The following is a 15763-nucleotide window of genomic DNA, read 5'->3' as shown; positions in this document are numbered from 1 at the left end:
GCCGAATTTCTACCAAGGTTGACTCGATAGGATTCAGTCAAAGTTTGGTCAGGGATAATTCAATTGAATATGATAGTTTTCGTTGAGAAAGACTCAGTAGAATTGAGCCAAATTTCAGTAGAGGTCGTCTCGACCAAATTTCTACCTAGGCTAAATTTCGGTCAGGATCGACTTGACAGAATTTCAGTTGGTGCCAAATTTCAGTTGACCTTCAGACAGTGCTGACCCATCTTAACCTTGAACCCAAACTATCCAATATCAACCTTCGATCTGAACCAATCTATCTCGACCTTCAATCCAAACCAGCTGAAAATTTGGATTAAAAATCTAGATTGCATATTTTAAATTTTTCATATTTGAAAATCTAGATTCAAATAATAAATATCCAATAAAAGAAAGTTATAAAACGTAGATATGAAATTTTATAAAAATAAATTTTAAATGAATTGAATTTTAATAAGATGCACTTTAAATGGATTAAATTAGAGTATAAGTAAATGGGATCAAGAAAATTAAAATATTTTGCCCATTCTTAATCCAAGTAAACAAAATTTAATTTAAACTATTTTAAGAAAATAAAATAAAGGCTACCGTTCAAAAACTCTTTTGAAACAGAATATTATAAACTTTTAAAGGCTGTAACAATTTTTTTTTTCAGGAACAATTTTAGTTAAAAAATAGAAATGTGTATCATTTACCTTTTCAGTTTCATGGATACTTTTTTTAACAGTGACTTCTAAATTAAATATTTTAATTTTAAGTTTTTTTTTTATCTTGCATCAGTATTCATAATATTTATTATTATTATTATTATTTTAATGATATTTGATTATACGTAAAACAGTGATGAAAAATGAATAATCATAAAATTATATATATATATATATATATATATATATATATTTGCTAATATTTGGTCAAGAGAAAAGATCTAAAATTCTTCTCAAATCGTAACTATTAGAAATATTCAGAATACATACATCACTTTTCAATGGATATATCACTGTACATCTAACTACATCTAACTAGTTAAATAAATAAATAAATACAACCATAATAGTAATTAAATTAAAAAAATAATTTCATTTCGTATTCCACTAAAATAAAATACAAAAAATTTATACAATGACTTGTATTCAAAAACAAATGAGGAACGGCCATCATCAAAATCTACAAAAACAAGAAATGTATATCATGTTAAAAATAATGTTCGCAACAAATTATTGTAAGATAAATTTACAAGAGTCTCATAGATACAATACCATGATGCAGTGTTTTGGCCAGCGTCATGCTATTATTTGAGAGTTCTTACGTCTTTTAGCCCTGCAACCAAGGTAGAAAGGAAAAATGCAATTCAATGGCTGTGGCTTAGTCTACAAATATAATGTACCAAAATGTAACATCCGACATTAAAAATTCACCATCATGTTCATTGACATAATATAAAGAATGCAAACTTTCAAATATCATTTAAAGTATTTGAAACCACAATAACAATCCACTTAACTTTTAAGAAAATAACTCACCTTGAAGAAATATATTTATCAACCTCATCCTTCTCCTTAGGACTATAAACGAACCAGCTTTCTTCAGGTGATGTAACAGCTTCATCTTGTACTTTTAGATCTGTGTGTTGCTTTCTTTTAGAAAATTTACTAAACCCCAAATAAAATTGGTATCATCAATCAGAAAAATTGAACTCATGAATTTTGAGAATTACCTTGCCGCAAAACAACAGACTCCTCATTGTAACTTCGTAAGTTCCAAAAGGTCATCCCATTGTTGTCCACGAACTCTGGATTAATTCTCGTGGCATCACTTCCACTTTCTTTAACATTAGAAAAACAAATGTCAACCCTCACAATAGCAGAAACATTAAAGCTAGCAAGATATAAAGAACCAATATGTACCCAAACTTTCCAATTTGGCCTCGTTAAGAGCGTTACTCTATTTAAGAAACAAAATTACCTACACATACTCTATTTTCTGTTTTGACCACATAAAGAACATTTATTACTTTACCAACATTTTATTCTGCTTTCAGAATCTTGTGCTAATAACTACTTGTTTACAAGTTGGATAACTTTGAACCATGAAATTTTGTACTACACCAAAATATTTTGACCTAAACCGATGAGAGTGGAGAACTTTAGCCAGGATAACATGAATGATGCATAACTCATAATCCATTAATCATAACATACCTTTTTGATTTGTGCTCTTTAAGCTGAGCATATCAGTGTGTGCTTCATCAACTTGGGTTCTTATGTCTATAAGAGCATCACACTCCTCCATCGGACATGGGGACACTTTGGCCTTCTCATTACGCAACCTCTGCCTAAGACACTTTACCTGTATATATCATGCACACAAATTTGTTATGAACACACTGCACCAGCAAGGATAATCCATATATAAAAAGCATCATAACAACTTGCTGTATATTACCTTTTCTTTAGCTGCAGCAATCTTAAGTTTCGCTTCTTTTACTCTTTTTGTTTGTTTCGTATTTTCGTCTTGAATATATCTTCTCAGTTTCCTAGACATATTAAGCAAGTTTCCAACCACTTTAAATTATATTAAGACAACAAAAGTAAGAAAAAAAAACAAACGAAAGATAAAATAGTTAAAGTAATAAAACAAAAGAAGAATACACAAGAAAATAATATTTTCTAACTTGACTTGAAATACTTACTCTGTGTTCAAGACTTCGTCACAGAGAAAAGTCATTAGTCTAAACTTTTTAGACAAATCCAACTTAAAATATCCACTTATGCCCTCTTGAAACCAATTCACAGGAAAATCATTTAGAATATGATGCGATTGCATCATTAAACCCTCCAAATGTTTTATCCATGAATTAGTTTCACTCTTCGTAAGTAAGGACTGAGACCTACACCAAAATCATTCATATCAAAACTTTAATTCAAGTATCTAAAAAAAATTAATTGCCGAAAAAACTTCAAAGAAGAGTTGTAAGGGATAACTTACTCTTTTTCCGAATCACTTAGGATCAATGCCAAAAGTTTAATGTGAAATTGAATCAGTGAAGAGTTATGTTCATCCATACTTTCTTCACTTATCAATTCTTCAAAAATGGCTTTAGCTTCTTCTTCCTTGAGATCAAGAGCCTGATTAAAATTGCACACGGGAAATAACAAACAGTGAAGAAACAATTGATAAATATATTATGAATAGCTGTGACACCGTAAGTGTAAAGCAAGAATTACGCTTGAACAATAATACCATTTTCTCCAGAGTATATAATTTAATGTAACACAAGGAAATCATTCATGGTTAAAACATTCAATTAAATGACCAACTGCAAAATCATCTAAAATTTTATTTTTAAGTTGCATCATATTGATAGAAATAATTAGTTCCAATTTTGTAACATCACTCGAAGCATTAAAGGAATTTGCCGGTTATGGTTATTGAATCAAAATGCAACAATGAATTGCAATTAATAAAAACAAAAACATCAGAAAAAATTGTTAACATGAAACCATACCTTTCCAAACACTCTACAAAATTCCAGAAACTGCAATGCATTCCCAACATCTTTCGGTTGTAACTCCATGCCATATATTTCTTTTAACTCGATGCCACGTGGTAAAAGAACCTCCTCTTCAATTATTTTGCATTCTAGGTTCATACCAACATTTGGGAACCTTTGAAGGATGGTACCAACATTATCACCACCATGATCTCTGTTGCAAACGTCAGTGAGATCATTTGCATCTGAGCAACTTGCCTTTCCAAGTTCCCCCGAAAAAAATACTTCACGCTCCTGCAAGAAATAACAAAAAAGAACACGAACCACGAACCATAAGGTTATCTCATGAAAAGTTTATCATAAATTGAAATATAAACATAATTTCGCTCATATTAACTTATCATGAATTTGCACAGTCAAACAAGAGATCCCTTTTAACCAAATCTGTCAACCACGAGATTTTGGAAAGGGGATAGGTAGAAAAATAGCTTACCTCTTTCAGACTACCATCGCTTGATGGATTTAATGCCTTTGAAGCCTTCTTAAACGCTAACATCTCTGCAACTGACTTAAAGCCAGATTCTTTGGCACTGCGATACATTTGACCAGTAGGCACTTCACCTCGTCGCTTTCTACAAACACAACTCCTTTATTAGAATGAATTCATGGATACATTACTAACTCAAAAAAGAAATAGAAAAAAACGAAAAGAAACCCACTGGCAAAGACTGCAGTTGCAAACACCTCGACACTTTGGACATATCCAATCAGCCAACGCTGCGACCTCTTCAGCATTCTCCCCGTACCTAATTCAGCACAGGAAAATCCTCATTGGAGAAAACATATACATATATACAAGTATTGTATTGTTATACTCTGTGATTCTTTCATTTTGTACCAAGGATATCTCAGCTGGCGATCAAAGCCTAATTCCTTCAAAATATATAGCATGTTTGGACCCCATATTTAGAACATTTCACAATTTACAAAAACAATTTTAGTCATAGTTTTTAGAAAATTTTAAGTTGTTCCTTGCATTGGAAGTGTGTCCAAAATTCCATTGCTTTGCAACTATAGTTGAAACACACAAAAACCACCAAAATGTGTTGTCTTTTTTCTGTACAAGGCCACAGGTATCCAGCATAATAAACAATCTTACTCAATCTATGCAGAACCACTATAGACAACAACAGTATTATCCATGGTCCTACCCTGTTCACACAAGATATAATATCTCATGAGGGATACCGGTGACCTGGTACAAGACATCTAAAATAAAAAGAAAATCCGAGATTTATAAAACTGAACATTACCTAGCCGAGAGGCACTTGTGGCAGAACTTAACAGGGCAATTCTTCCCTTTTTTTAAATTCTTGCAGATTGCAAGAAAGTTTTCCTTCTTTTGCCGGCACTTCACGGTGGAAAACCAACAAAACAAAAGTGTTATCATCAAAATCAAGAAATAAACTGAACAAAGAATAATCACAGAATCACCACAAGCAAAATGAAAAATTAGACATCACAAAAGTAGAAAAAAAAATAATACAGTACCTGATGACAAGATTTTCCCCCAATTTGAATTGGAGGACTGGCCACAACATTCTCCTGGGAGTTCTTAGTCTGAGCGGAAGAAAATCTCACGTCCATTTGGAGTAGGAGAAAGGAATTATCTCTTTGAATGGTGTGAGTTGAGGGGAGCAGCAAAGGCAAGACGGCTGGTTTGCAATATTGGGAGGGTCCTCCCGTCTCTCTATATATAAGTAAAAAAGCTTTATTAATTACAGTAATAAATGTATGATTTTTTTTTTTATCAATCTATAAATGTATTAAAGCTAAATCTGAACAATTTTCAGAAGATGTTATTCTAATTTACTAAAAGTAGTCTACTAAGCCAAGCGGATTACAATGGAAGTTTAAAGGTCAATCTAAATGCAACTGGTAATAATTAAACAAGAAATTAGCCGTAGCTTTAGATTCCAAAACCAACACATATATTGTGATAAATACCCAAATAGGCCTGAGACAATACAAAAGCATTTAGTTGAATCTCAAATGCTGAGACAATACAAAAAGAAGCTTGAAAAAGAGTACTCATAAATACTAGGGATAAGGATAGAAGTTATAAGCTTAAGATGAGAACAAAGTTCATGATATACCTCCAAATGAACATAAATGTAGTTTTAAATTAAATAAATAGTAGTAAATGAGTAAAAAAAGACCAGGGAACATAACGCGGTAAAAAACGGCTCATAATACCGAGAGAGAGAGAGAGAGATGATAGTGTGCGCACGAGGGAAGAGATGAACCAGCAACACAAATTTGCGCATCCTATTCTACTAATTTACATATTTTTGGTTTAAATTAAAATAAGATAAATTACACTATTTTCTTTTCACTAATCTCCAGATCATAAAATAAGTAATGAAAAAAATAGTTAGTTATGAAATGAGTAATAGTACTATTGATTGGTTAACTAATGCTAAATTGACAAGCATACTTCTACAAGAATCAATTGTAGAACAGGAGAACTATTGGTATTCCTCATCATTGAAGCAAGACAGATAAAATGATGGCTCAGAACTGAAGAACATAACACGGGCTACTTTAGAAGAATACTTAAATTCCATAATCAACAAGTGCATGTAGTGGCAATCTAATTGTTTAGCTAATGCTGTCAGTGAGGATGAAGATTGTTAAGAATATTTGTAGTATGAAAAAAGATCCACATGCATTCCCCTAATAGTTTAAGTTTATGTTATGGCTCATCATTGAAGCAAGACAGATAAAATGATGGCTCAGAACTGAAGAACATAACACGGGCTACTTTAGAAGAATACTTAAATTCCATAATCAACAAGTGCATGTAGTGGCAATCTAATTGTTTAGCTAATGCTGTCAGTGAGGATGAAGATTGTTAAGAATATTTGTAGTATGAAAAAAGATCCACATGCATTCCCCTAATAGTTTAAGTTTATGTTATGGTTGGTTAATAACAAATATATCATTATGTATTAAGAAGGATTCAGTTTTGCCCATGTTCAGAACCAAGTCACCCCAAATTTAAGTTCGAAATTGGTTCAAGTACCGTGTTGTGTTTCATTTCATACACAAGTAGAGAACAGAGAAAAAGAAATGTTACTTTTATGTTTCATGTAATTCCTAGAAGTATGAAAATGGAGTAATAATATACAAAAAATAAAAAGCATCTAATCGACTATTCACTAATTCAAATAACATACATGGTCATATAAGAATGTTTGTATCCATGTCTCATCCAAATGCTTCTCACCTCCATACCAATATCTGGTAAAATCACTCTTCACCTGTAAAAGCACAGGACAACACATGATAGATTTAATGTTCAAAGCCACATAGATTAGACACACAAACAGTGGGTAGAATGGAGTGATTAGAGGGAAAACTTGAACTAATGTTAATAGAAAATTGAAAAGTATGGATGGACTTCATATTGAATGCATAAAATGACCATTTATAGGAATGAACTGTTTGCCTGGTAGATGTACAACCATATGTCATTGACAATTTTGGCATGATCCATGGACACTACACAAAATGAACTCTGTATAAGGTTTGTTTAACCAATATATCAGTTCAGAATAAAAAAGGTAATGTGACAGAAACAGTTAACAAATGAGTTTAATCTTGTTAAATTCCTGCAACTAAGGTTTATCGAGATTTCATATCGGTTTGACTCGTGCATAGCAGCCAATTCAACTGCTGAGCTTTCTAGACTATACATCCAAATGACCATTTTAGAAAACACCTTATGAGTAATTTAAATTGAAACCAACAATGACGGTAAGAATTAATCTACCATGAGATACCTGTTTAAGAATTGGAGTTGCACATGTTTACCTCAAGCTTTGAGCATTTGAATAAATGACGCATGCTGGCATGAGTTTTGCATACTGCAGAAAACATGGCACAATGACAGAATATTAACAATACAAAGAGTACTTGACCCACAGGACCATTCAATTAAACATCAATGCACAAAGAGAAACATGAAACACCTGTTAAGACTCAAATAGTCTAGTCTCACACTGTTTAAACATACTAGATGACATTTACACTACGTTTTGATAATAACATTCAAGATTAAGTTTTGAAGTAACAACAGAGTTAAACCACATATCCTCTTGTTTGAACATATACTTTGGAACTAGCTAAATCAATTAAAAAGCTTAATGAATTTATATTATCTAACCTTCTATAAGACAAAAACAGCATTGTCATCTAGCGTATATAATTTGTTTATATCAATAAGTATTATCCAGCATCCAACAGTCCGTTTTCGGAAAGGATTTACTTTCTGGTAAGATCTTATTAAAAAAAGATGAATATTTTTACTTGCTTCAATTTAAAATTGTAAACGACAATAATATAACACAAAAAGAAAAGTATTACAATTTATCCCTAAGACGCGTACATTTAATTTCCTTTTTGATGTGTCCAGCACATATCAACAAACCAGAGATACACATAAGCAGTCTAACATGAAAGAATAAAAGCTATTTGGAGTAACAATCAAAGATTTGTTTCAGTACCCATTATCAAATGTCTTACCATGAACACATTCTTGAAGCCTAAAAAATAAGAACAACATCTAAACAACAAATACACAATTCTTATAACCAATACCTGGTGTCAAAGAAAGCCAAAAGCAGCTTAGTGTCATATAATACTTGGTCTTCTTAGTCTCAAGGAGAGATAAGGAGGGTTTGTCAACAGTGACATTATGTCCACATATAAATCAAAAGTGATGAAACGAGATTTCGCCGCTCTTCTATTATACTTGTAAACTGTATATATGTCGATAAATCTTTACACTTTAGTTTTGTGGAAATCATTTTATCAAAAGTCTTTTAAAAGCATAAAGTCCATACATCAGACTGTCTACTGTCAACCCACCCCTTCTAGTGTTGACCTATTTTTTAGCAATAATATTAACATTAGAAAGGGCCCAAACATGACTATGATGCCCAATTTTGTCATGATGATTGTCTATCTAGTAAATTTTGTTTACTTTGCACCTTGAGTGGTATTCCAATAATTGCAAAAGGGAAGTCATATATTAACATAACTCGCCATTCAGATCCATGGAGAAGATTAAACCTTACAGCCAAAAAACTGCAGCTGTACGGAACAAAAACATCAGCGCTTAATGTATTACATAAAGTCAATGAATAATAAAAAATTGAGGTGAGATTCCAATACCTAACCAACCACACCAAATAAATCCTGCAACCATTAACAATATTCTGAGAATAATAACCCATCAACCAGTTACAAAATTGTATGTAGTGAGGCCAAGGACAATCATGTAAAGCGGTGAATTTACGAACTGAGACGAGGGATATAGACCAAAACTTGCAACAATATATAATAGTTCCCTCAAAGAGTAGGGACATGTTACAAACAATCACCAATGCACCACCAAATTTCATTTGTGCCGAGACAGATTGGGAGAAATCACATTTACAATAAATCTATTCACTTATAGTTCAATATTTCTTTTCTTAAATACTTCACAAAATACTAATATAAACAGTATTGAAATCCAAAATTGTCGAATAACCCAATACCATTACATGTACTCTCAGAAAAAACTAATGATCTTGATCCTCTGCTATTGTTAAAATAACAAGTGAAGTTTACTAGAAAAAGTGCATGGTAACTTTCAAAGTACTTACTGGAGCCATAATCTTTTCTATGAAGGTAAATATTAAGGCTGTTTGTTCTGAGAAAAAAAGGAAAGGAAGTAAAAATACACAGTACTTTCATAATTATTTGTGGTAACAAGAACTGAAAGAAACTTCTCAAATTTGGCATTTTTGCCAAGTGTATGTTGTTTTTTTTTTTTTTTTTCTGTGGAAAACTAGACTTCAATGTCCCAGAACTATACTAGCTACCTCAAAATAAACTAATGCCAACAGTATTTGCTGATAAAGCTAACCAAAGAAGATCTGGTAAAAAAATTGAAAGAAATTTTCATATTCAAACCACATTTAGACAACACATCAGGTATTCCATTGGCTTCCCTTAAATGTGTGAATTCCTTTAAACTACTGCTTCCTTTGAATCAGACTTTCAACCACAATATTTAGCTGGTTTTTGAAACTATGTCTTAAGGAGGACTATCAAAGGTAAGCGTGAATTCTTTTCTTTTAAACTACTGTTTTCTTTGAACCACAATATTTAGCTGGTTTTGAAACCTATGTTTTAAGGAGGACTATCAAAGGTAGACAGACAATATGGGACTTCACCATACATGCCACAGAGGAATGTGTCTGGTAAACTGGGCAATCCTACTATAGGGTAAGTAATATTCCATCTTAAAACAAATAGGTATTAATCAAAGAAGCTGCCCCACATGGATATAAGTTGCACTCAAAGACTTGATGTATGCAATGTGGGACTTCCAAACATTTCTCCTGTAACTAGTGCGGTTATCTTTTACAGAAGTCTTTTGATTTAACTTTGTCAAGAAGTGAAATTTACAAGTAGACAAGTAGACTTTATTGAAGAAACTCAATTCATTTTAACAGCTTTTTCCCATTATAAATATTTAAGAGTGAAATTTATTCAAACACCACCAAAGTGCTTATAAGTGTTTATGATGCAAGTATTGGCGCATAAGCTGTTTCTATTATTGAAAATAAATTAAAAATAGTGTTGCACTTGGGATGTAAGTTTAAGTGTAAGTTGTTTTCATGATTTATTACCAGGAGATAAACAGAAAATAGTTTATTAACCTACTTATAAATGGTTTCAAACATTTACACAAATGCAAACACTCTCATTGCCAAAAAAATAATATTTGTACCAGAAATGAAAACACCCTTGTATAAGTTGTTTTTACAGATTCAAATTTAGCTCATTTAAATTGTAAACTATTTTCATAAGTTACAAATAACAGCTATTAAGTTAGACCAATAGACCTTCAATTATTACTACTACTATTATTATTAAACTATAACACTTATGTGCAAGCATGTTCAAGATGTAGGGAAAAATACTACAATTTCTTACAAATTTTATGAACTATTCTGAGTTGAGAAAGACAACCATGATCTTATGAACTTGACTGAGTTAATATAAACCCTAAAAGTAAATTACTTCTTCCAAACTCATCCTAGGGTATGGTCTGATGATCCAGTTACATGTAGAGAAAAGAGGAACAAAAATCTGGTTTCCAATGAGAGAAAACAAATACCATAGGAACCAAGCTGAACCGATTGCCACCACCATTCGCCACAATATACGAACTCCAGGTGAACAAGCAGTGACCGAGTTCAGCGCTGAGTGGAGAGCGAGTTGAATGGTGAAGAATAAAAAACCGGTGGTGACCGGAGGAGACAGTGGTTTCATCGGACATTGCAGAGATGTTGCTCTGTTAATAGCTTTAAATTTCCTTGTTTCTTCTTTTAAAGAGTTGTTATCATACAGAACTTTATATTATTTATTCTTGGTAACAGGTTTCCATAGATATACCGAAAGTACTAGAATCAGTACAAATGAATATGTTATTGTTTTAGATTAATTTTGTAAAATTAAAAAAAATATATACCAGTTTTTTAATTGAAAACTGTGTTATATAGAGTTAACTCTTTTTAAAAATAAAAGTCATACTTTTTTCTTCTATCCATTTTTTAATTCTTGTGTGTTCTTTCATGACAGTATTTAATTGTATTATAAATGAGAGAACTTTATAATAAAGAGGCTGATGAAATGTATTAAATTTTTCCATAAAAAAATATAATACCTTCAAGTGATAATTTTCTTATTTTCTATTTATCGGGTGTGCATTTACCATCCTAGTAAAAATATATACCAGTTTTTTAATTGAAAACTGTGTTATATATATATTTAACTTTTAAAAAAAATAAAAGTCATACTTTTTTCTTCTATCCATTTTTTTATTTTTTTTCTTTCATGACTGTATTTAATTATATTATAAATGAGATAACTTTATAATAAAGGGACAGATGAAATATATTAAATTTTGCACTAAAAATTGTAATACCTTCAATTCAAGTGATAATTTTCTTATTTTCTATTTCTCAGGTGTGCATTTATCATAATAGTAAAACTGTTTCTAATACTTAAAAAATAAAATAAAAATAGTATCTTAAAAAAATATTGGTTATATTTTATAATTGATTTACAATCTATCTATCTATTTCATATATTTTTTTAAAATGTATCCAAAAACATTAAAACAATTAAACCCAAAATAACCCTCCAGATAAATAAAATATAATTTAAATTCATTTATTGTATAGGAAAAAAAAAGTTAAAATCAAGTTTCCGATGCTTCCTCTCAAATACAAAATATTAAAAAATTAAAGGCCGAAACAAAATCTTTTATGTTAAAAATATTTATTATTTAAAAATATGTTTAAATAATTTATTGTTACAAAATATGTACTTTCTAAATCAAATACATTATAAATTAAATATAAGAATGGTCATCCAAATATATTGGAATGAAGATACTAGGACACATAATAAAGTCATAAAAATGTCTTGAAATGTAAAATAGGTTTAGCAAAAGATTGCTTACAGAACAAGGAATTATAAAGAAAACAGTTCTTCAAAATAAGCTCACCATTAAGCAAGATCCAACATGTCTAAACTAAACAACAGCATCTTTATCAACTCGGAGGTCACCAGCAGTCTCCATATCAGCTCACACCAACATCGGTTATCATTACAAAAAGGAAAACCAAACAAGAAACAAACATACAAAAGAAAAGGTAAGCTAGAGAAAAATGATTTTTAACAGGTAAATAAGTACGCAAATTTTTATAAACACAAGCAACATGCGACAACAAACATGGCATACCCTCTGACTTAATTATCCGAATATGTGTAATGACATTGGATTCACTGGTTGCTTGCACTTGTAGTGACCTCTATTACTTTGTATAGTCATTGCCAATGGATTTCACCCTACCATACACAAGGTTAGTCCATGATCATCTAGGATCATTATCCTGCAAAAGATTAGGACCTTTTGCTACTCTCATCACATGAACTAGTCTACTCTATGTGAGCCTAACTGATTCATTAGATTGTCATGATGCGGCCTTATTTGAATCCTTAAGTCATCACACCCACTACTTTATCATTAAAAGGGATTTTTCCATGAAATTCCTACACATACTCCACATATTATCTCAAAACATTATCATCTCATGTCAAACATATGAAATACATTCTCAAATACCCCACCATACATGCACAACATCATACATCATGCCCTCAAGGAGTAAAACAGTCGATCATAGAAGAGAGCAAATAACGGAACACGTCCCTGCACCAGTCTCACTTAAGCTAAAAGCCTTCGCTTAAGTGATAGAAGTTCTCTCGCTTAAGCTAGGCATTCTTGCCTGGGCGAGAGCTCGAACAGTGGATACTGTGAGGTTCTGCGAGTTCTCGCTTAAGCGAGACTTCCTCGGCTGAACAAGATTGTTCTTCACTTAAAACTAGAGCTTCTTGCGTGAGCGACAATTCGAGTAGAAACCTGGGTGAGTTTTTTTTGCTATTCTCGCTTAGGCGATGGTTGTTTGCTAGGGCAAAAATTCTCCCCTGCTCACGCATGCAAACCAGAAATCCATATCAAACCATAGACATTTCATTCTCATACAAATACAAACATCATCCAAACATTTTAAACATGAAATTGAACCAAAAACATGCAAGATACATCAAAAATGTGAAAAACCCTAGCTTCCCTTACCTTGAAACTAATCGTGAGCACCCCAGTATGACTACAACTTAAGAAGTTAATAAACAAGTACAAAGGGAGATGAAAATGAGACCATTATCAGGAAATAACATGAAACCAAAGTTTCAGAACTGAAAAACAGAAATGGAATAGAGGTTGGGGATTGACTTATGAAAGAAAGGAACATTCGATTTGTTTCTATGAGAACTCCGCAAAGGTCCAGTTTTACTCTTTGCTTCAAGAAGTGTAGAAAGTAAGTTAAAAACGAGGAAACTGGTAGAAGAGTGACCGAGAAGGGGTGAGTTTAAGAGAAAATGGAGAGGGAACTAAATGGAAAAAGTAGAATGAGAAAGTAGAGTGAGAGATGCTGAAAAATTCCTTTTCTGAAAGTGGAAAAACATGTAAAGTGACTTAAACCTCTTTAATGAAACTGAACCCATTAATATGAAATAAAAGTAAGCTTTATAGTAACTTTGCAATTAACTTTTATAATAGATTTTGATTTCTTCGAGAAACTCAATTCATTCTTAATACTTTTTTTTCTTACAAATATTTATAGTAAAATTTATTTATTCACTCAATTTGAAATTTTACATTAGATATTTCCTGTTGTTGGTTTTGAAACCACATAAAGATTCATTGTAGGATAAATTAACATTTGTGGAATTGACCAATATATATATATATATATATATAAAAGTTGTATAACAGTACTTTGTTACTTGAGTCAGGTGAAATGGGACTTCTCATCATTTTTATTAACTTATGCTTATCATGTAAACGTTCTACTATACGTTATTTCTATTTCTGAATTTAGATAAAATGAAAGTGTTTCATTTGCAATGTAAATTTAAGCTATCGCATGATATATGAAGAAAAGTTGAACTAAAAGTAGTTTATGGACTTGTTTATAAGTTATTTCAAACATTTACGTTAAGTTATAATGAAAAGATAAATTACTATTAGCTCAATATGATTCTTGAAGTTTTAGAGTACAACTTATACATCTATTGGTTAATGTCATAAATATTAATTAGTTTTAAGGAGAAATCATACATTATATCGGATACTATAGTGGGACTTGACATTACTTTCTTCTTAGGTATAATTTTAGGACATTAACATATAATAGAAATTTATCATGAGAATTAAACGTGGCATAAATGCTTAAAATAACTTATAAACAATTCCTAGAACTAATCGCCTTTTCTTCATATATCATACGATAACTTAAAATTACATTACAAATGAAACACTTTAATCTTATTTGTATGTTAATAATATAATTAACTTATGCACAAGTGTTTACATATCTTATTTTCTAAATCTACCTCCATATAAAAACAAACTTATCCTCCACCATGTTTTCTTGAAAAAGGAAAATACTCCTTTCATTCTATATTTTTTTTTTCAAATCTTGTTTTAAAATTTAATTTATAGTTTTATAAAAAAAGTTATATTTTAATACACAACTCTTTTATCAAAATAAGAAATTAACAACGTACATCCACAACAATAATATCTTAAAGTTTTATAAATTTTAATAATAATTTTATTGAACTTTATACGTATAAAAATAAAACTAACTTATTAGAGTTTGTAAAACGTACTGGTCCTTAATTAATATATATTTTCTTAAAAAAATTGATTTATTAAAAAATTGCAGACTACACATGAATTGGAAGACTCCAAGCATAACCTAAATCTATCTTCAAAGCAAAATACCGAGGTGGTTTTGCTATTCCCACACCCCTTTATTGTAAGTTCAGCATCACCTATTTAAAAATTGAAATTTCATAAATCACGCTTATATTCCATTTTCTTTGGTATCTATCATCAACCAAGTCGAAATGGGTCATTTCTTTTGTATGTCCTTTTTCTGCACCCTATGGCATAATAACGCAAAATTACGTAAAATTAGTTAGAATTGATTATCGTATAATTAGTTAGAACTTTTTTAAAGTAGAATTAGTTAAAATTAATTTTTGAACTCAGAATATAATTAGGTTTAAATCGTTAACCCTTTCCCTCTTAGCCCCTCCATTTTTCTCCGTGCACCTCCACATTCATAATTGTAGACACTCCACATTCATGTTTTTTCTTTCCCTTCTCACATTCAATTTGTCATTCTTTCACCGATTGAGGGGATGCGTTCGGTGTTTTACCATTGAAGGAGGTTTTATACAGTTTTTTTATTAGTGTTATTATATTTTTATTAGTATTATTATTTCTTATAATAATAATAATAATAAAATATGAATATATATTTTTTGTTTGTTATCAAAATTCACTGTATTTATTGATAATAAAATCCTTAATATTATTAAGAGTAATTTAAATATTTTAATAACAACATCATAATTTGTTAATTGAACATATATTAATGTCAATTTTCTAATTATTATTAAATATACTAATTTAGTATTATTAAGAGTGATTTAAATATAATGTACTTTTTAAAATATTTTCCGAAATGCATAATCAATTATGTGTTTTTGGATTTAGAGATATGT

At 30.7% G+C, this 15763-nt stretch overlaps 1 protein-coding gene across 13 annotated transcripts; it reads right to left on the bottom strand.

Annotated features, from left to right (window-relative positions):
• Positions 1-927: 927 nt before the first annotated feature.
• On the bottom strand, positions 928-10959 carry LOC114181676 (uncharacterized). Of its 13 annotated transcripts, XM_085672755.1 has the most exons (18): positions 10734-10959; positions 8735-8758; positions 8551-8653; positions 7342-7425; positions 6736-6819; positions 5048-5246; positions 4810-4907; positions 4216-4302; positions 3990-4128; positions 3512-3790; positions 2992-3131; positions 2696-2893; positions 2449-2539; positions 2205-2352; positions 1721-1828; positions 1527-1626; positions 1263-1323; positions 928-1170 (listed from the first exon to the last, which is right to left on the bottom strand). In XM_085672755.1, exons 5-17 carry the CDS (start codon positions 6789-6791, stop codon positions 1287-1289), a joined length of 1680 nt encoding a protein of 559 aa, XP_085528881.1. In that variant the 5' UTR covers positions 6792-6819; positions 7342-7425; positions 8551-8653; positions 8735-8758; positions 10734-10959; the 3' UTR covers positions 928-1170; positions 1263-1286. The 13 variants fall into 13 exon arrangements, with proteins under 13 accessions (XP_085528881.1, XP_027923994.1, XP_085528879.1 ...); XM_028068193.2 differs by adding an exon at positions 6984-7060 and having other exon boundaries at positions 8159-10959; XM_085672753.1 differs by adding an exon at positions 6984-7060 and having other exon boundaries at positions 8551-10959.
• Between the last annotated feature and the right edge of the window lie 4804 nt (positions 10960-15763).

This window comes from Vigna unguiculata, chromosome 4 (assembly GCF_037176805.1).
Source record: "Vigna unguiculata cultivar grain cowpea cultivar isolate G323 ecotype 2 chromosome 4, ASM3717680v1, whole genome shotgun sequence".
In the NCBI taxonomy this organism is placed as follows: Eukaryota; Viridiplantae; Streptophyta; class Magnoliopsida; order Fabales; family Fabaceae; genus Vigna; species Vigna unguiculata.
This window is presented reverse-complemented; position numbering and strand designations above follow the sequence as displayed.